The 22,212-nt window shown below is 52.1% G+C and overlaps 1 protein-coding gene across 1 annotated transcript in view; it reads right to left on the reverse strand.

Moving 5' to 3' along the window:
* LOC119368800 overlaps positions 1 to 587 on the reverse strand; it is a 5,203-nt gene extending 4,616 nt beyond the window's left edge. Inside the window, exon 1 of the mRNA XM_037633958.1 lies at positions 304 to 587. Within this exon, the coding sequence (XP_037489855.1) occupies positions 304 to 539 (236 nt within the window). The 5' untranslated portion in view covers positions 540 to 587. The remainder of the gene's footprint in view (positions 1 to 303) is intronic.
* Between the last annotated feature and the right edge of the window lie 21,625 nt (positions 588 to 22,212).

The raw sequence follows: 22,212 nt of genomic DNA on the forward strand, positions 1-22,212 counted from the left end.
TCACACACCAAAACAGCGGGTAAAACACTAAGCAATAAGTACCACCCATTTCAAGGAGCCCCAACCAAAGAACAACAACAGTCTATAAGTCAAGCACGAGAGGTTCAACGCCCATCCAGCTCGAATAAAAAGGTTAGTCGGTCGGTCCAAGTACGGAGCAATCCGTCGCTAATCACTGTATAATCAGATCCCCGTCACAAATCCAAGGAACCCCTGGACGCGGGAACCGCCGATCGGACCAGATCCGCCAACGCATCCGACGCATCCAGAGACGAAGACGGCGGACGGGTAATTAAGAGGCTGGCGTGGCTTACAGGGGAAGGGGTGGAGACGGAGGGCTCGTGGCTCCTGCGAGCGGCGGCGGCCGCGGAGACAGCCGAGGAGGAGTATGCGGAGGAGATAGAAGAGGCGTCCCGGTGGGCGGCAGAGGCGCGCATGGCCTGCGCGGCGAGGGAGTCCTGCGGCGGGGAGGGAGGGCTAACGGGCTGCGGGTGGTGGTGGTGCTCGAAGGAGGACTGCGGCTTCCGGCGGTACGCCATCCCGGTCGCGGCGGCAGAACGATGGGTTTCCGACGGGGTCAAGGGTGCGCGTTTTATAGTGCCGATGTGATGCATTCGCGGTAGACCGGGACTTTGGCCTAAGGGCATGGCCAATGCTACACCGTGGACAGATGCCCCAGCTGTCCACGTCGACTCGGATGGTCCAAAATGATGTATGGTGTAGCTTGCAGAGGCAAGCGGGTTCCTGCAGAGGAGTCCGGCTCCTCCCTGACAAAAGAGAAAAAAAGGAAGAGAAAGGAGGAAAAGTGTAGACATGCATGAACTATGTATAGTGTGTGACCTTCAGCCATCGCTGGGGAGTTGAGTAATTGCTGGATGACGAGAGATAAAGTGCAGGCCTAATGAGGCAGCCATGCGTTGGGTGGTTATGACCTCACGCTGATGCTCTAGCACGTTTATCTACGTGGAAAGGCTGAAGCAGCATCAAGGTGATGCCTCCATTGTACATGCCCTAAACTCGCCCCGAGCCGCAACAAGTTACCGTACCTGGCAGGCAGGCAGGCAGGCTGGCAGAGTCAGGCCTTGTAGAATGCTAAGTGATCCTATTTCTACATTATAAATGTCTGTCCTCTATAAATAAGCATATGTGTTTGAAAAAATAATAAATTATTTTTCTAAGCACTTTAGCTAAGCATCTTGTATTTGAACAGGGCCTCATACGAACGCGATGCCTGGAATGAATTGTGTTGAATCTTTTTTTTCTATATAAACCCTTCTATTGAACCGATTCACTGAAGTTCATGCAAGCATTTGACGCAATTATGGCACGTTTGGTAGTCTATATATGCCTTAGTCAGACCTACTAAAATGTTTCGGGAAGAGGATTTAGAGCATGCAAATGCAGGGACGCGTAGTTTGGGGCCGTCGATCTGCGCGAAGATTCAAAAATTTGGATGTTTATTTAGTGTATTCGCGAGCGTATATTGCTTCACATGTATCTGTATTCACATTGTAAAGCTAAAGTATTATATCTTTTTCTATGGGTCTCGTTTGTAAGATACAGATATTTCGATGAACAATTCCTGTAACAAGTGCCTATTAGACATTATTCTTGTGCTTAAAGTGCTCCTTCTATTCTTCTGTCTCATTGTTCTTCTAAAGTACACCGTGCTTCTCTTCTTAGAATACTTTCTTAGGACTGTTATTGAAGTAACATCGTTGTAGACCCCCTGCAAAAAAACATCGTTTTAGACGAGAACGGATTGAAGCTATTTGTTGCGAATTACACATAGTCCAGAGCAACTCAAAGGTAGGAGGAGAAGCATTGCGTAAGCTTATCAAACACAGGTTAGTCGATGTTGTATTCCCCTACATGTTTAATGTTCTTTCAATGTTTTTGTAAGCACAATGTCAGAATAAGGTTGTGGGCTATTTGATCGGTTTTTCTTTAACTCGTTTCTATTACTTTGTCCTCCTTCAACAACTCAAAGCTTTGATTTAGCCAATTTTGTGGAATAAAAAAATTGGTACAGATCCTAGAACAAAAATAATATGGTAGGTAGGACGTTTACGAATCTAGGACGTGACTGTATATATCGGAAATTGAAAGTATGAAACTTTGAAAGTAGGTACGTTCGGGACAATGAAACTTACGCAATTACGTTAGTTAATCAGACGAAAACTTATAGCACACATGTACTCTCTTGTACCTTTAGAAGAAATAGCAACACTAAGTTCCTAAATATTTCAACAATGTAAATTTAGAATATGCATTGTTATCTCTGAAACCAAATATATGTACTTACATATGTATATGAAAGGTTATTTAACTTTATGAAAAATGTATAGAAACTTAACAAGAAGGTTACATATAGAAAGAGTGTATATGTAAGTTTAAATTTATGTTATATACTGCTATAGTGGCAAATGAGTGTATATATTAATCTACTTGGATTTGTAAGTAAATATTTTTATTAATAACACTAATAAATAATATTCCTACCTTACAAATATTTATTTTAACATGTAGTTGTTAAAACAACAAATTTTCATGAATTATCTAACCCGTTAAATTATTTATTAATATTATTGTCTTCATTTACATTCTAGTGATAAAATATGTCATCTAAGTCAAGTCATTCAGTAAGTGGTACAGCAAAATGTAACTGTCGGATTTCGGGTTCCGGCGTAACCCTTGAGGTTCGAACACCGGGGTGCGCACGAAGATCTCTCCCCCCTCTAACTCGCACACATCATGATCGCATGGCCTAGCTCGACGAACCCAAAGAACAAGAGACACAAGAGTTTATACTGGTTCGGGCCACCGATGTGGTGTAATACCATACTCCAGTGTGGTGTGGTGGATTGCCTCTCGGGCTGAGGATGAACAGTTACAAGAGAAGAACAACCTCCTGAGGAGAGGTGCCCTTGTGCTTGGCGGGCTTGTGTGGTTGAGGATGATCTGGATGATCTGGATCCCTCTCTCCTACTGTGGTGGATAGTCCTATTTATAGTGGCATCGGTCCTCTTTCCAAATATTGAGCGGGAAAAGATCCCACAATGGCCAAATTCGAAGGGAGACAACTAGTACAAGTTACCCTAACTAAAGGTGGTCTTTGCCCGCCAAAGGCTCTCGTGGTGACGCCGTCTTGCGCTCCACGGTGACCTCCGTCCTGCCGCCCTGCTGGTCTTGGTCTCGTTGCACCGATATGGAAACCTTTGCATGATGCCTCGGAACTCCTCGCCTGCGCTTGCCCCTTTAGCACCAAAGAGGAAACGAGGACAGTGCGCGCTAGCGCCCGCCTGGGGCCCGCCTGGCTCCAGTCGTCATGACTTGAGTCACGGGGACCTTGCGAGGTGTCCCTTGCCTTGATCTCTTTGCCCCTCGCGAGCCAGCCTGGTGAAGCTGCCCCCGAGGAGGTCTTGTGTCGTCCGCCTCACGAGGCTTGGCCCCTCGCGAGGGTCTTGAGTGTTTGCTGGTGAAGATGGGTCGTACATGGCCGCTGGTCAAGCCACGCCGCGGCCGCAGGCAGGCAAGTCTGGGGACCCCCGTTCCCAGAACGCCGACAATAGCCCTCGGGCCCAAGGCGCGCTCGGACTTGGCTTCGAGGCGAAGTCAAAGGGCAAGTGCGGAGCGCCGCGGGCCCCAATAGCCTGCGGCCTCGGTTGGCGCATGGCGACTAATTGGACATGGGCGTCTCCGCTTCCCCATGCTGCCTCGGTAACTGCCCGACTGACAAAAGGTTGGCGCGGGCAATACTTGCCTTCATTGCTTCCCTTTGTCTTGCTCCAGATCCCCTCTCTCGCTCCTTGCTTTCAAAATCTCCAGATCTACTTTAATCCCCTTCCGAGCTTCCGGCCAATGGCGCCTCGAAAGGCCAAGGCCGTTTCGCTGCCTTCCTGGTACGAGCCGGCTTTGGACGCGCCCAAGCTGATGGCGGGGGAGTACAACGAGAAGGGGAAGACCGAGCTTCGGGCTGGCTCCGCCGAGCCGGAGGCTTCAAAGAGCTCCTTCTACCCCTTCTTTATTAGCAGCGTCGTCGCGGGCCTAGTTCCCCCCTTCTCCGACTTCTTCCATGCCGTCCTCCGTCATTACAGGTTGCAGGCCCTCCATCTCCATCCCAACTCCATTCTTCTCTTGTCGATCTTTGCCTTCTACTGTGAGGCGTATGTCGGGGTGATGCCATTCGTGGCACTATTGCGCCACTTCTTCTTCCTCCAAATCAACGACGGTCACACCTTTGGGTGCGCTAACTTCGTCGCAGCTGGCAAGGCCAACGCGATCTCGAAGGCCAGAAAGAAGGCCAATGGCTTCAGGAGCAAGTAGGTCATGATGGATGCTAAGTGTATCCACCCGCGGTTGAAGCTGCCGATGGAGATGCCCTAGTCTAACGAGGGGTGGTCCCACACGAAGCTTACTGACGACCAGGTGAAGTCGGTGCTGGAGAAGATGACCACTGACCTGAGGCCGGGCAACGCGAAGGCGGCGAAGCTGACGGGGGCCATGCTCCTGAGAGAATTCCTGATGATGCGGGTGGCTCCTCTCCAGGCGCGCTCGCGCCCGTTGTGGATGCTTGGGGGCGGAGAAGACAAGCTTCGCTTGAGTCCAGAGGCCTTGTCTGAAGAGGAGTTGTCTGTGCTCTCCACCTCTTGGTCGTGGACGACCAAGAGTATCCGCCGAGTAACCTCGTTCCGATGTTCCTTCGTAAGGACGGGGCGCAGGTCGTGGCCGCCATGCCCACCTTTGACGAGCGCGGCCTGGTGCCGTCGGCGCCCCCTGGGGTCCTGGTGGCGACGGCGCCGGTGGACGTGTCTTCTGGCGATTCCCACAGGGAGGGGGAAGAGGAGGAGGGCGAGGAGCGCGACTCGAAGGCGACCCCCGGGGGGATGGGGGAGACCTCCCCCTTGCATAAGGCCGACATCCTCTGCACCTTGCCTAATGACGATGACGAGGCTGGCGTCCTCCCGGAGAGAGGGGAGTCGTCCTGGTCCCGACAAGGGGCAGGTCGGCGCTGATCTCCCGAGATGACGCTCATGCTCCGACTTTGCCTGGAGCTGCTTCTGGCCCATCCGCTGCCCCCTCTTCTGCTCTTGGAGCCCGTGCGCCTGCGCCTCAGGCTGCGAGGCTCTCGGGCTTCAGGCTTACGAAGCGGAGGGACTACACCGTGGTAGACCATTAAGTGTTCTTGTCCTTTTTTGTTCTTGCTTCTCCTGCTTACCCTTGACGCTTCTTCGTTGTGCAATAAGGTCGATGCCCGCGGCGAAGAGGAGGCAAGAGGACGAGGTGGCGCTGCTCGAGACGAGATCGCCTATGATGGCTGCACCCCTCTCCATGGATAAGGGCAGCGATGGCGCTCACGCTTCTCCGGCCCGATCATCCTCGCGAGGTTTGAGGGAACGTCCTCGGGAGGAGTCAGACCCATGGCCCCGCTGGCTCCGGGTGTGCCAACGCCTGGCTCGGTCGCGCCAAATGTCGGATTTCGGGTTCTGGCAAAACCCTTGAGGTTCGAACACTGGGGTGCACACGAAGATCTCCCCCCCCCTCTAGCTCGCACACATCATGATCTCACGGCCTAGCTCGACGAACCCAAAGAACAAGAGACACAAGAATTTATACTGGTTCGGGCCACCAATGTGGTGTAATACCCTACTCCAGTGTGGTGTGGTGGATTGCCTCTCGGGCTGAGGATGAACAGTTACAAGGGAAGAACAGCCTCCTGAGGAGAGGTGCCCTTGTGCTTGGTGAGCTTGTGTGGTTGAGGATGATCTAGATCCGTCCCTCCTACTGTGGTGGCTAGTCCTATTTATAGTGGCCTCAGTCCTCTTCCCAAATATTGAGCGGGAAGGGACTCCACAATGGCCAAATTTGAAGGGAGACAACTAGTACAAGTTATCCTGACTAAAGGTGGCCTTCTCCTGCCAAAGGCTCTGGTGGTGACGCCGTCTTGGGCTCCACAGTGACCTCCGTCTTGCCGTCCTGCCAGTCTTTTTTTGAAACTTCGGTCATTTTATTAGATCATAGTACTGTTACATCATCCACCAAGCCTTTTACAATGAAAGCCGGCGGCTCCTCCAACCACAGCGATGGGGAAGGCCTCGCCAACCTAGCTAACTCATGTGATACATAATTTGCCTCTCTAGGGCAATGGACAAAAGTGACCGAAGTGTATCCTATGATGAGGACCAAACAATCCGAGTAAATCGCCGCAGCACCTGAAGCCGTAAAACCTCCATTATTCATAGTATTGATCACCTCGAGGCAGTCCGACTCCACCACAAGTTTGCTTATCCCTAGCTGCTGCGCCAAAAGTAAACCATGTCCTAATGCATATGCTTCCGCCGTCCCTGCATCTGCGACATGTTCAAGCTGTTCGTTCGATGCCGCGATGAACGCACCTTTATGATCTCGTAGAACAGCACCTACAGCTCCTTGTAGAGAGTGTGCTTTGAAAGATGTATCTACATTTACCTTCACAAAACCTTCGAGCGGCCTCCTCCATCCATCTCTCCGTGGTTCTGCCTTTTTCTTCATGGCCTTCAGATAGTTTGCGGTAAGCGCTACGATTGACAATGCTGACCGAGCCGGGGTTTGCACATCTTCGCCATGGACGTGTTGGCGTCGTTCCCACCATATATACCAAATTCCCACAAGGATAAGAGCTTGGGCAGTAGCATGCGATATCGAACTCCGCCGAGCCAGAGCACATAAAATATAGTCCAACGCCGCCGTTCCCGCCCTATCAGTCGAGCAAGCTTCTTCTATGAAGTTGTCCAACTTCAGGCATCTCCAAATCTCAGCTGCCCTCGTGCAGGTAAAAAGTGAGTGCATAATGTCCTCACAACCACCCGCACACATAGGACAACTATCCGCCGTGCCAATGTGCCGGTTCACCAGGACCCCATAACAAGGAATGAACCCATGTAGAACCCTCCATGCATGGATCTTGATCTTTACTGGAACTTGGAAACTCCAAAGGTTTGCCCAAACCGGGTGCCGTTGAGATGGTTGCCCCTTTGTTCTTTCGTACCAGCGAACAAATTGGTGTTCCCATTCAACATAATAAGCTGATCGCACCGAAAAAATGTGGTTCTTTGTAAATCTCCAGGCCACAAAGTCGGAGACTAGCAGGACGACAAGACGGAGATCACCATAATAACTGACACGGCGCGGTGGATCATGCCGCGGGACCGCACATCTTAGGGCGAGGATGCCGTCTTGACGCGGAGGGGGCAGACGCGCTCCATGAGCCACGCGTCTCGGCGCGAGCGCGCCATATTGATGCAGAGGGGGCGGAGGCGCTCCATGAGCCACGTCGCCCGCAGCCCGCGGCGGGCGAGGCAGCGAGAGGGATGGTGCACGAGAGCCCCCTGCGACGCTGACGAGCTCGGCGATGTGGTCCAACTAGTCCTCGTAGAGGTCGTCGACCTGGCGGTAACGCAGGAGCTCGCATGCCATGAGCAGCGCGGCCTGCGCATCTGTGGGTGTGTGGCGAGCATGAGATGATGAGCCGGCCGGAGTCAGCGACGGGGTGGCGGTGCGGCCGTCTCGCCGCACGGAGGGGTGCAATGAGGAGGCTTGTTGCTCGTTTGGCACCGGACCGGTAGCAGCGTTGGCGGCGGGTGACGGAGAACGACGGGGAGGCCCGCCAACAGGGGATGTTTGAGCGACACGGGTGGCGAGAGCGGCCCGGCGCTCGATGTGGGCCCGGCGAGCGTCGGCCATGAACTTGATGGAGTGGCAAAGCGTGGATTGATGAGGGGAAAGCTTCGGCACACCCCTACCTGGCGCGCCAAATGTCCGATTTCGGGTTCCGGCGAAACCCTTAAGGTTCGAACACTGGGGTGCACACGAAGATCTCTCCCCCCTCTAGCTCACACACATCATGAACTCATGGCCTAGCTCGATGAACCCAAAGAACAAGAGACACAAGAGTTTATACTAGTTCGGGCCACCGATGTGGTGTAATACCATACTCCAGTGTGGTGTGGTGGATTGCCTCTCGGGCTGAGGATGAACAGTTACAAGGGAAGAACAACCTCCTGAGGAGAGGTGCCCTTGTGCTTGGTGAGCTTGTGTGGTTGAGGATGATCTGGATCCCTCTCTCCTACTGTGGTGGTTAGTTCTATTTATAGTGGCCTCGGTCCTCTTCCCAAATATTGAGCAGGAAGGGATCCCACAACGGTCAAATTCGAAGGGAGACAACTAGTACAAGTTATCCTGAATAAAGGTGGTCTTCGCCTGCCAAAGGCTCTGGTGGTGACGCCGTCTTGGGCTCCACGGTGACCTCCGTCCTGCCGCCCTGCTGGTCTTGGTCTCGTTGCACTGATATGGAAACCTTTGCCTGATGCCTCGGGACTCCTCGCCTGCGCTTGCCCCTTTAGCACCAAAGAGGAAACAAGGATACTACGCGCGCTGGCGCCCGCCTGGCTCCAGTCGTCATGGCTTGCATCACAGGGACCTCGCAAGGTGTCCCTTGCCTCGATCTCTCCGCCCCTCGCGAGCCAGCCTGGTGAAGCTGCCCCCGAGGAGGTCTTGTGTCGTCCGCTTCGCGAGGCTTGGCCCCTCGCGAGGGTCTTGAGTGTTTGCTGGTGAAGATGAGCCATACAGGGCCGCTGGTGAAGCCACCCCGTGGGCCGCAGGCAGGCAAGTCTGGGGACCCCCGTTCCCAGGACGCCGACAGTAGCCCCCGGGCCCAAGGCACGCTCAGACTTGGCTTCGAGGCGAAGCCAAAAGGCAAGTGCGGAGCGCCGCGGGCCCCAACAGTCTGCGGCCCCGCTTGACGTGTGGCGATTGATTGGACGTGGGCGTCTCCGCTTCCCCACGCTTCCTCGGCAACTGCCCGGCTTGACGAGTCCTTGCTGCATGCAGAAAAAGAGCATTATTACCTTAAATCATGGAGGCCTGCGGTTGGCCTCCCCTTGGCTATAAATGGGAAGAGGGGGGCGGAGCCCCTGTCACCCATCTCCTCCTTCGCTTCTCCCGCTCCTTCTTCTTCCTCACTTCATCGCTTTCTGCATCGACCATGGCGCCGATACAGAGGTTCTTGGCCGCGGAGAAGGGAAAGACTCCCCTCGGCGAGCCCGAGCCACTTCCGCCGAAGAAGAGGCGGTCCCATCATCGCGACATAGTCGTGAGGCCGGAAATGTCGCGGTCATGGTACGAGCGGCCACCTCCCGGGTACTCGCTGCCTTTGTACGCCCAAGCTGAGGGCTCCGGAGGGAGGGGCGACGAGCGCCGCCGACCGCGCCAGGGCCATGGTCGCCGCGCCGCGGTGACACACCGTCGCCCCAGGAGTCCACGTCGCGGACTCCTCGCGCGAACTCGTGATGTGGGCGGTGATGCCTCCGCGCACTTGGATCCGCTTCCCACAGTTCTTCTCTGCTGAGATGCCGCCGAGGGGCCACCTTGAGCTTTGGCTGCAGCACGCCGACTGTGATGCCCCAGCGACTGGAGCAGAGGTTGAAGTCGTCTCCTCTGGGAGGATATTCATGACTCGTGGCTGGGGCGTGGTCACTCGAGTCTGCCGTGTGGAAGGCGCCCTCACCATCCACTTCGAGTACGATGACGTCTCCACGGTGTTCTTCAAGGTCTTCGACGAGGAAGGCCGCCGCTTGGAGTGCTGCCCTGAAGGGGGTCGTTGAGGTGGCGCAGCGGCGAGCACCGAGCTTGCCGCTGGCTTTGCCAGCGGCTCTTCCAGCAGTAGCGGTGGCGCTTGGGAGTCCAGCGACTCTCCTGAGCCCTACAAGACCCCGAAGATGAGCGACGACAGCCATGTGCCTCCGAGCTCTCACCGGGCCCGGAGCAAGGCCACAGCGTCCGGCCGCCGCCGTCACTGATCTGGATGGGGTTGGCGCCGGCCTCCCGTGGCCCACTGTTGATGATGGCGTCGGCTTCCCCGATGCGTGTAGATAGAGCTCCTAGGAACTCCCTTCTTTTTGTTCCCTGCGAGGAATCAAAATGGACCCCGTGGGGGCGTGTAAAGGGTCTGTAATGTCTTCTATTCATATTATCCCTATCATGAAAATTTGCGATCGCATGTCTTGTTTCGGCTCGGTCTCCTCTTTCCAACCCCACGGCAGCTTGGTGCTCTACGCCGACAGGTCCTGGTCCCCAAGCAGGTTGCAGCCATCGCTGGTATGCTAGGTCGCGATGCCGTGGTCAAGGCCAGGAGGAGAGCGGCCCGAGGTCCAGTAAGAGATCCTGAGGTGCGATGCTCAAGAGGTCCCCTTTAGCGCTCAAGCAACTACCGAGAGGCAGGAAAGGGTGGCGATGTTGCCATAACTAGGCTGCCGCAGGTGAGGATCCTATGCTGTAGCGTTGGGTGGATCCAGGTGCGAGACTTATCTTGGCATTCCGGAGCTGGTTCCTTGTGTTGCGCCAGACTTGTGCGTCGACCACTGTTGGGTAGCTAGGTCAGGCCCGTGCGATCCTCCCCCTCTTTTCCATGCTCTTCTGTGTGCTCTCCGTCCTCAGGTCCCGGCCCTCGAGCGAGCTCAGCCGCCGTTGGTATGCCAGGTCACGATGTCGTGGTCAAGGCCAGGGGGTGAGGGCTGGAGAGCCAGTAAGATCTCCTGAGTTGCGATGCTCAGGAGCCCCCCTTTTAACGCGCAACCGAATCGCATGGGAGAAGAAGGGGCCCGTGGTACCGCCCGTTGTCGTCCTTAGGAGGTCCCTGCAGGTTAGGATGAGGAGGGACATAGATTGCCATGATGATTGTTGGTCTCTCGTAGGTCGCTCTGCAAGGAGGTGAAGGCGTTGAGGGTCCGGTGAGTTGACGTGCGCAGGCGTGCCGCGAGCCAGAGCTCGACCGCTCTGATTTGTCAGCGTTGCAGGACGAACCCGAGCACAAGCGCCGTGCCAGCATGCGTAGCTCCCGTGGTGGGTGACAATCAAGTAGGTGATAACCATAGATAGATCATGCATGGAAAGTGAACTAGATTAGGTAAATGCAAGAATGATACATGCCACTGGGTCAGACCCGAGCGACCTGGGGATGATGCAGCCCGAGGGGTGCCCCCAGCAGGGTGAACTAAAGATGCAAGTGGATACATGCCGCCGGGACAGACCCACACAGACTGGGAATAATGTAGCCCAGGGGGCGCTCCCAGCTAAATAAACTTGGAAAATGTTACATGGTTTGGTTGTCGAAGGAGTGTTGGGGTAGCTGAAGACACGTGGCGAAGGGGTTGCTCCTCATGAGCCACCGAGACCTTGAGCCTCGAGAGGCCCTGAGGGTCCAGACGGCTCCTCGAGGACCGTCTCCATCTCCACCAGGACTGCGTGATGCCTGGCCTCCTAACCTTCCAGGATGCTCCGCAGGTTGCGCTGGAAGGTGGTTGCCACACTCGGCAGGCCGAACGGTATGCGAATGTAGCTATGAGGTGGGCCCTCGCAACATCCCACGCATGAAGGCCGGAAGAGCTCCTGAGATGCGGCCCTGTTGAGCCCTGGGATGTCGACGCAGACGCGCAGCCCATCATCCGCGCCTGGATGGGGAGCAGCGCCAGGTGGGCGGCGGTCGCCGCGCATGGCTCTTGCATCCTGTAGCTCCTGAGTGGCCTTGGTGATGAACTCCTGAGTGCCAGGCGCTCCTCGCCCGATGTCCTCCTAAGGGAAATGTACCGCGAAGCACGCCTCCACATGGTACCTGAGCGCCTCCCTCATGATGTTGGCTAGGTCTGAGGTCCTCTAGAAGAGAGCTCCCGAGCCCTGCCCGAGGAGGGCGCCGGGCGCGCCTCCCTACGCGAGAGAGGGAGGCGCCCCAGGTGCGGGCGCCGATCCTGATGTTGCACCACCAGAGACGCCGCTCCCCTGAGGCCCAGTGTGGGGTAGCTGCTTCTTCTTCTTGTGGCTGGCCTCAGGAAGGTACTGCACATACGCGCTGCCAGGGTCCCCGACTGCTGCAGCTTGGAAGGCGCGCTCGAGGGAGCACACCGCGTCTCTTTCTTCGCAGGGGACTGTGATGATTCCGTCGCTTCCTAGCATCTTGAGGACGTTGTAGCCATGGTGGGTGACTGCCATGAATTTGGCCAGCGCTGGGTACCCGAGGATGGCATTGTACGGCAGGCGGATGTGGGCGACATCGAAGTCGACAAGCTCGGTGTGGTAGTTGTCGCGCTGACCGAAGGTGTCAGGGAGGTGAACTTGCCCTATCGGGATGGTGGAGCCGTCGGTCACTCCTGAGAAAGGCTTGGTGGGCTGGAGTTGATCATATGGCACTTGAAGGCTGTCGAACGTCTCGACGGACAGGACACTGAGCCCTGCGCCGCCGTCGATGAGGGTCTTGGTGACTTGGACATTGCTGATGATGGGTGAATAGAGCATCGGGAGGACACCGGCGGTTGCCGCACATTTGAGCTGGTCCGCCGAGCTAAAGGTGATGGCGTACTTGGACCATCTGAGCGGGCGCGTGGCCTCGAGCTTGAGGAGGGCTGCATTCACTTCGCGAGAGAACTGCTTGAAGATGCGCTGGGAAGCTGGGGCCTAAGCGCCACCCAAGATGCAGGCGATGGTGCGCGGCTCCTGGAAGCCCCTAGCCCCTTCGTCTTGTTGGTGGTCGTCGTTCCTCCCTGGTGGTGGCGGCAGCGAAGGGAGACCAGGATTGCCCTGAGGACGGTCCTCGCGAGGCTGGTCCCTCCAGGCGCCCTCACGAGGCTGGTCCTGCCAACGGTCCTCACGAGGCTGGTCGCACCACTCCTAGCGGGTCCCACGGTCATCCCAATGTCCTCCACCTCGGCCTTAGCCCCGGTCATTGCACTCGAGGCGTCGACCAAAGCGTCCATCTCGAATGGCCCTAAGCTCTTGACAGTCGTTGGTGTTGTGTCTGCGCATGTTGTGGAAGGCGCAAAATGTACGGCTGCCCTTGGACGACTCGGGGAGGTCTCGGTCGCGCTTGGTGTCTGGCTCTGCCGCGAGTACGGCCACCCCTTTGTGCTTCACGTCCTTGACCTTGGCCTTCTTCTTCTCTAGATCCGCAGCAGGGAGCTCGAGAAGGGAGAGACGCCCCTCCTCATCTCTTGCACACTTGGTTGCTATGTTGAACAGCTCCAAAGTCGTGCACAGCTCCTCATGGATGGCGAGCTCCTCCTTCATCTTGATGTCGCGGACGCCATCGGAAAACGCTGAGATGATGGCCTCGTCCGTCACCTTGTGGATCTTGAGACGCACGCTGTTGAAGTGCTGGATGTACTTCTGCAGGGTCTCTCCCGGCTGTTGCCTGATGCGGCGCAGGTCACCCGTGGCCGGGGGGCAGTCGCGAGTGCCCTGGAAGTTGGCGATGAAGCGGTCACGCATCTCACCCCAGGAGGAGATTGAGCCCGGGGGAAGGTTCAGGAGCCATGAGCGGGCGCCGTCCTTGAGAGCCATGGGGAACCAGTTCGCCATGACCTTTCCGTCGCCGTTAGCCGCCTCGATGCTTAGCTCATAGAGCTGCAAGAACTCCATAGGGTCGGGGGTATCGTCGTAACGAGGAGGCAGATCCGACTTGAACTTGCCCGGCCAGACGACGCTACACAACTCAGGAATGAAGGCGCGGCAGCCTGCCGTGGCATCGTGGAGGCGGAGCTTGATCTTGGTGTCCCCGCGCCGCCACGGCAAGTGGCGCATGGCCCTGCCGCGGCAAGCAATCCTGACGTGGCGGTGCTGGGAGCGGTGGAGCATTTTCCTATGGCCGGGGAACCTCTTGACAGCTTCCTTCTTCGTGTGCGGGCACACGGCACGGTGGATCATGCCGCGGGACCGCACATCTTAGGGCGAGGACGCCGTCTTGACGCGGAGGGGGCAGACGCGCTCCATGAGCCACGCGTCTCGGCGCGAGCGCGCCATCTTGATGCAGAGGGGGCAGAGGCGCTCCATGAGCCACGTCGCCCGTAGCCCGGGGCGGGCGAGGCAGCGAGAGGGATGGTGCATGAGAGCCCCCTGCAACGCTGACGAGCTCGGCGATGCGGTCCAACTAGTCCTCATAGAGGTCGTCGACCTGGCGGTAACGCAGGAGCTCGCGTGCCATGAGCAGCGCGGCCTGCGCATCTGTGGGTGTGTGGCGAGCGTGAGATGATGAGCCGGCCGGAGTCAGCGACGGGGTGGCGGTGCGGCTGTCTCGCTGCACGGAGGGGTGCAGTGAGGAGGCCTGTTGCTCGTTTGGCACCGGACCGGTAGCGGCGTTGGCGGCGGGTGACGGAGAACGATGGGGAGGCCCGCCAACAGGGGATGTTTGAGCGACACGGGTGGCGAGAGCGGCCCGGCGCTCGGTGCGGGCCCGGCGAGCGTCGGCCATGAACTTGATGGAGTGGTGAAGCGTGGATTGATGAGGGGAAAGCTTCGGCACACCCCTACCTGGCACGACAAATGTCAGATTTCGGGTTTTGGCGAAACCCTTAAGGTTCGAACACTGGGGTGCACACGAAGATCTCTCCCCCCTCTAGCTCACACACATCATGATCTCATGGCCTAGCTCGATAAACCCAAAGAACAAGAGACACAAGAGTTTATACTGGTTCGGGCCACCGATGTGGTGTAATACCCTACTCCAGTGTGGTGTGGTGGATTGCCTCTCGGGCTGAGGATGAACAGTTACAAGGGAAGAACAACCTCCTGAGGAGAGGTGCCCTTGTGCTTGGTGAGCTTGTGTGGTTGAGGATGATCTGGATCCCTCTCTCCTACTGTGGTGGTTAGTTCTATTTATAGTGGCCTCTGTCCTCTTCCCAAATATTGAGCGAGAAGGGATCCCACAATGGCCAAATTCGAAGGGAGACAACTAGTACAAGTTATCCTGAATAAAGGTGGTCCTCGCCTGCCAAAGGCTCTGGTGGTGACGCTGTCTTGGGCTCCACGGTGACCTTCGTCCTGCCGCCCTACTGGTCTTGGTCTCGTTGCACCGATATGGAAACCTTTGCCTGATGCCTCGGGACTCCTCGCCTGCGCTTGCCCCTTTAGCACCAAAGAGGAAACGAGGACACTACGCGCGCTGGCGCATGCTTGATTCCAGTCGTCATGGCTTGCGTCACAGGGACCTCACGAGGTGTCGCTTGCCTCGATATCTCCTCCCCTCGCGAGCCAGCCTAGTGAAGCTGCCCCCGAGGAGGTCTTGTGTCGTCCGCTTCGCGAGGCTTGGCCCCTCGCGAGGGTCTTGAGTGTTTGCTGGTGAAGATGGGCCGTATAAGGCCACTGGTGGAGCCACGCCGTGGGCCCCAGGTAGGCAAGTCTGGGGACCCCCGTTTCTAGAACACCGACAGTAACATAGATGTAAGATATTATTACACCGAAGGAGATGACTCAAGTGGAGAAAATGAGGATGACAAGTGTAACTCTGAATCCAGGTTGAAGGTAGATCATGTTCATGCTATTTTGAATGGATTCACTAAATACAAGAAAATTTATGCTCTGGGAAATCAAATTTGATGGGTTGTTGAACTTACCTGCAATTAAAAAGGTTCATTTTAAGTTTACTACATTTCTGATAAGTTCAACAGATGTGAAAGAACCAGTGCATTAAGATGTCTCAAGATAGGAAACTCAAATTCTATGCTGCAGATATGCATAAAGTTTTTGGGTTTTCTTGTGGACCTAGAGATATTGATGGTATTGAAGCTCAGACAAATGCTGCTTCTGTTGACTTCTCGAAGAAAAATATAGGTATGGTTGGAAATGATTCTCGCAGTTTGAGGGCAGCAAAAAATTTCTTATCCAGAGATATGACTAAGTATCAAGTGAAGCTGAAAAGGCATGCCTTTAAGGCACTATGTGTTATATTTATTATGGGCCATTTGGGACACCTTCTTTTAAACATGACTAGACTCATGTTGATTATTGGGGAGCTCTATGTAGAGATGATTACATAGGAGAATATAACTAGTGTGATTATGCAATGAATTATCTACTTGATGCTATTACAAAAGCACAACAACAGATTCAGTCAAATAGCCCTGTCATATATTTGTATGGCTATCACTTCTTTCTACAAGTGAGTTATCATGTGCATCTTGTTTACGATAACATATGTTTGCTAATTATGTGATCATATAGATTATGTGTAGATATTCAATCTTGATAATCACTACCAAATTGTACCGAGGAGACACACAAAAATGTCTAGGATTATAGACTACAATAAGCGGCACATAAATCTTATGATTTCAGCTTGTAAGAAAACAAGAGATGGACTCACAACATATGATGCATTCATGGTATGTGTTGTGTTGTGTTTTTCAATTACTTATTAGTTAGCACAAATGTTGTTCTAACTAACAACATACTCTATTTTTGAAGGAAATATGCCCTAGAGGCAATAATAAAGTTATTATTTATTTCCTTATATCATGATAAATGTTTATTATTCATGCTAGAATTGTATTAACCGGAAACATAATACATGTGTGAATACATAGACAAACAGAGTGTCAATAGTATGCCTCTACTTGACTAGCTCGTTAATCAAAGATGGTTATGTTTCCTAACCATGAACAAAGAGTTGTTATTTGATTAACGGGATCACATCATTAGGTGAATGATCTGATTGACATGACCCATTCCATTAGCTTAGCACCCGATCGTTTAGTATGTTGCTATTCCTTTCTTCATGACTTATACATGTTCCTATGACTATGAGATTATGCAACTCCCGTTTGTCGGAGGAACACTTTGTGTGCTACCAAACGTCACAACGTAAATGGGTGATTATAAAGGTGCTCTACAGGTGTCTCCAAAGGTACATGTTGGGTTGGCGTATTTCGAGATTAGGATTTGTCACTCCGATTGTCGGAGAGGTATCTCTGGGCCCTCTCGGTAATGCACATCACATAAGCCTTGCAAGCATTGCAACTAATGAGTTAGTTGCGAGATGATGTATTACGGAACGAGTAAAGAGACTTGCCGGTAACGAGATTGAACTAGGTATTGAGATACCAACGATCGAATCTCGGGCAAGTAACATACCGATGACAAAGGGAACAACGTATGTTGTTATGCGGTCTGACCGATAAAGATCTTCGTAGAATATGTAGGAGCCAATATGAGCATCCAGGTTCCGCTATTGGTTATTGACCGGAGACGTGTCTCGGTCATGTCTACATTGTTCTTGAACCCGTAGGGTCCGCACGCTTAAGGTTTTGATGACAGTTATATTATGAGTTTATGAGTTTTGATGTACCGAAGTTAGTTCGGAGTCCCGGATGTGATGACGGACATGACGAGGAGTCTCGAAATGGTCGAGACATAAAGATTGATATATTGGACGGCTATATTCGGACACCGGAAGTGTTCCGGGTGATTTCGGAGAAAACTGGAGAGCCGGAGGGTTACCGGAACCCTACCGGGAGAAGTAATGGGCCTTATGGGCCTTAGTGGAGAGGGAGGGGGGAAGCCAGGGTGGGCCGCGCGCCTCCTCCCCCCTGGTCCGAATTGGACTAGGAGAGGGGGGGCGGCGCCCCCCTTTCCCTCTCCCTCCCCACTTTCTTCCCCCTCCTAGTAGGAGTCCTACTCCTACTAGGAGGAGGACTCCTCCTGGCGCGCCTATAGGGGCCGGCCGGCCTCCTCCCCTTGCTCCTTTATATACGGGGGCAAGGGGGCACCCCTAGACACAAGTTGATCCATGTGATCATATTCTTAGCCGTGTGCGGTGCCCCCTTCCACCATAGTCCTCGATAATATTGTAGCAGTGCTTAGGCGAAGCCCTGCGACGGTAGTACATCAAGATCATCACCACGCCGTCGTGCTGACGGAACTCTTCCCCGACACTTTGCTGGATCGGAGTCCGGGGATCGTCATCGAGCTGAACGTGTGCTAGAACTCGGAGGTGCCGTAGTTTCGGTGCTTGATCGGTCGGGCCATGGAGACGTACGACTACATCAACCAAACGCTTCCGTTGTCGATCTACAAGGGTACGTAGATCACACTCTCCCCTCTCGTTGCTATGCATCACCATGATCTTGCGTGTGCATAGGAATTTTTTTTAAATTACTACGTTCCCCAACAGTGGCATCCGAGCCTAGGTTTTATATGTTGATGTTATATGCACGAGTAGAACACAAGTGAGTTGTGGGCGATATAAGTCATACTGCTTACCAGCATGTCATACTTTGGTTCGGCGGTATTGTTGGATGAAGCGGCCCGGACCGACATTACGCGTACGCTTACGCGAGACCGGTTCTCCCGACGTGCTTTGCACAAAGGTGGCTAGCGGGTGACAGTTTCTCCAACTTTAGTTGAACCGAGTGTGGCTACGCCCGGTCCTTGCGAAGGTTAAAACAACACCAACTTGACAAACTATCGTTGTGGTTTTGATGCGTAGGTAAGATTGGTTCTTGCTTAAGCCCGTAGCAGCCACGTAAAACTTGCAACAACAAAGTAGAGGACGTCTAACTTGTTTTTGCAGGGCATGTTGTGATGTGATATGGTCAAGACATGATGCTGAATTTTATTGTATGAGATGATCATGTTTTGTAACCGAGTTATCGGCAACTGGTAGGAGCCATATGGTTGTCGCTTTATTGTATGCAATGCAATCACGCTGTAATGCTTTACTTTATCACTAAGCGGTAGCGATAGTCGTGGAAGCATAAGATTGGCGAGACGACAACGATGCTACAATGGAGATCAAGGTGTCGTGCCGGTGACGATGGTGATCACGACGGTGCTTCGAAGATGGAGATCACAAGCACAAGATGATGATGGCCATATCATATCACTTATATTGATTGCATGTCATGTTTATCTTTTATGCATCTTATCTTGCTTTGATTGACGGTAGCATTATAAGATGATCTCTCACTAATTATCAAGAAGTGTTCTCCCTGAGTATGCACCGTTGTGAAAGTTCTTCGTGCTGAGACACCACGTGATGATCGGGTGTGATAGGCTCTACGTTCAAATACAACGGGTGCAAAACAGTTGCACACGCGGAATACTCAGGTTATACTTGACGAGCCAAGCATATACAGATATGGCCTCGGAACACGGAGACTGAAAGGTCGAGCGTGAATCATATAGTAGATATGATCAACATAGTGATGTTCACCAATGAAACTACTCCATCTCACGTGATGATCGGACATGGTTTAGTTGATTTGGATCACGTAATCACTTAGAGGATTAGAGGGATATCTATCTAAGTGGGAGTTCTTTAAATAAATTAATTGAACCTAAATTTATCATGAAACTTAGTACCTGATAGTATCTTGCTTGTTTATGCTTGATTGTAGATAGATGGCTCATACTGTTGTTCTGTTGAATTTTAATGCGTTTCCTTGAGAAAGCAAAGTTGAAAGATGATGGTAGCAATTACACGGACTGGGTCCGTAACTTGAGGATTATCCTCATTGCTGCACAGAAGAATTACGTCCTGGAAGCACCCTTGGGTGCCAGGCCTGCTGCTGGAGCAACACCAGATGTTATGAACGTCTGGCAGAGCAAAGCTGATGACTACTCGATAGTTCAGTGTGCCATGCTTTACGGCTTAGAATCGGGACTTCAACGACGTTTTGAACGTCATGGAGCATATGAGATGTTCCAGGAGTTGAAGTTAATATTTCAAGCAAATGCCCGAATTGAGAGATATGAAGTCTCCAATAAGTTCTATAGCTGCAAGATGGAGGAGAACAGTTCTGTCAGTGAGCATATACTCAAAATGTCTGGGGTATAATAATCACTTGATTCAATTGGGAGTTAATCTTCCAGATGATTGCGTCATTGACAGAATCCTCCAATCACTGCCACCAAGCTACAAGAGCTTCATGATGAACTATAATATGCAAGGGATGAATAAGACTATTCCCGAGCTCTTCGCAATGCTGAAAGCTGCGGAGGTAGAAATCAAGAAGGAGCATCAAGTGTTGATGGTCAACAAGACCACTAGTTTCAAGAAAAAGGGCAAAGGGAAGAAGAAGGGGAACTTCAAAAAGAACGGCAAGCAAGTTGCTACTCAAGAGAAGAAACCCAAACCTGGACCTAAGCCTGAAACTGAGTACTTCTACTGCAAGCAGACTGGTCACTGGAAGCGGAACTGCCCCAAGTATTTGGCGGATAAGAAGGATGGCAAGGTGAACAAAGGTATATGTGATATACATGTTATTGATGTGTACCTTACTAATGCTCGCAGTAGCACCTGGGTATTTGATACTGGTTCTGTTGCTAATATTTGCAACTCGAAACAGGGACTACAGATTAAGCGAAGATTGGCTAAGGACGAGGTGACGATGCGCGTGGGAAACGGTTCCAAAGTCGATGTGATCGCAGTTGGCACGCTACCTCTACATCTACCTTCGGGATTAATATTAGACCTAAATAATAGTTATTTGGTGCCAGCGTTAAGCATGAACATTATATCTGGATCTTGTTTGATGCGAGACGGTTATTCATTTAAATCTGAGAATAATGGTTGTTCTATTTATATGAGTAATATCTTTTATGGTCATGCACCCTTAAAGAGTGGTCTATTTTTATTGAATCTCGATAGTAGTGACACACATATCCATAGTGTTGAAGCCAAAAGATGCAGAGTTGATAATGATAGTGCAACTTATTTGTGGCACTGCCGTTTAGGTCATATCGGTGTAAAGCGCATGAAGAAACTCCATACTGATGGACTTTTGGAACCACTTGATTATGAATCACTTGGTACTTGCGAACAGTGCCTCATGGGCAAGATGACTAAAACACCGTTCTCCGGTACTATGAAGAGAGCAACAGATTTGTTGGAAATCATACATACAGATGTATGTGGCCCGATGAATATTGAGGCTCGTGGTGGATATCGTTATTTTCTCACCTTCACAGATGACTTAAGCAGATATGGGTATATCTACTTAATGAAACATAAGTCTGAAATGTTTGAAAAGTTCAAAGAAATTCAGAGTGAAGTTGAAAATCATCGTAACAAGAAAATAAAGTTTCTACGATCTGATCGTGGAGGAGAATATTTGAGTTACGAGTTTGGTGTACATTTGAAACAATGCGGAATAGTTTCGCAACTCACGCCACCCGGAACACCACAGCGCAATGGTGTGTCCGAACGTCGTAATCGTACTTTACTAGATATGGTGCGATCTATGATGTCTCTTACTGATTTACCGCTATCGTTTTGGGGATACGCTCTAGAGACAGCCGCATTCACGTTAAATAGGGCACCATCAAAATCCGTTGAGACGACGCCTTATGAACTGTGGTTTGGCAAGAAACCAAAGTTGTCGTTTCTGAAAGTTTGGGGCTGCGATGCTTATGTGAAAAAGCTTCAACCTGATAAGCTCGAACCCAAATCGGAGAAATGTGTCTTCATAGGATATCCAAAGGAGACTATTGGATACACCTTCTATCACAGATCCGAAGGCAAGACTTTTGTTGCTAAGTTCGGAAACTTTCTGGAGAAGGAGTTTCTCTCGAAAGAAGTGAGTGGGAGGAAAGTAGAACTTGACGAGGTAATCGTACCTGCTCCCTTATTGGAAAGTAGTGCATCACAAAAAACTGTTTCAGTGGCACCTACACCAGTTAGTGAGGAAGCTAATGATGATGATCATGAAACTTCATAACAAGATACTACTGAACCTCGTAGATCAACCGGAGTGAGATCCACGCCAGAGTGGTACGATAATCCTGTTCTGGAAGTCATGCTACTAGATCATGATGAACCTACGAACTATGAAGAAGCGATGGTGAGCCCAAATTCCGCAAAATGGCTTGAAGCCATGAAATCTGAGATGGGATCCATGTATGAGAACAAAGTATGGACTTTGGTTGACTTGCCCGATGATCGACAAGCAATTGAGAATAAATGGATCTTCAAGAAGAAGACTGACGCTGACGGTAATATTACTGTCTACAAAGCTCAACTTGTCGCAAAAGGTTTTCGGCAAGTTCAAGGGATTGACTATGATGAGACCTTCTCACCCGTAGCGATGCTTAAGTCTGTCCGAATCATGTTAGCAATTGCCACATTTTATGATTATGAAATTTGGCAGATGGATGTCAAAACTGCATTCCTGAATGGATTTCTGGAAGAAGAGTTGTATATGATGCAACCAGAAGGTTTTGTCGATCCAAAGGGAGCTAACAAAGTGTGCAAGCTCCAGCGATCCATTTATGGACTGGTGCAAGCCTCTCGGAGTTGGAATAAACGCTTTGATAGTGTGATCAAAGCATTTGGTTTTATACAGACTTTTGGAGAAGTCTGTATTTACAAGAAAGTGAGTGGGAGCTCTGTAGCATTTCTGATATTATATGTGGATG

The sequence above is a fragment of the Triticum dicoccoides genome, chromosome 1A (genome assembly GCF_002162155.2).
Source record: "Triticum dicoccoides isolate Atlit2015 ecotype Zavitan chromosome 1A, WEW_v2.0, whole genome shotgun sequence".
Lineage (NCBI taxonomy): Eukaryota > Viridiplantae > Streptophyta > Magnoliopsida > Poales > Poaceae > Triticum > Triticum dicoccoides.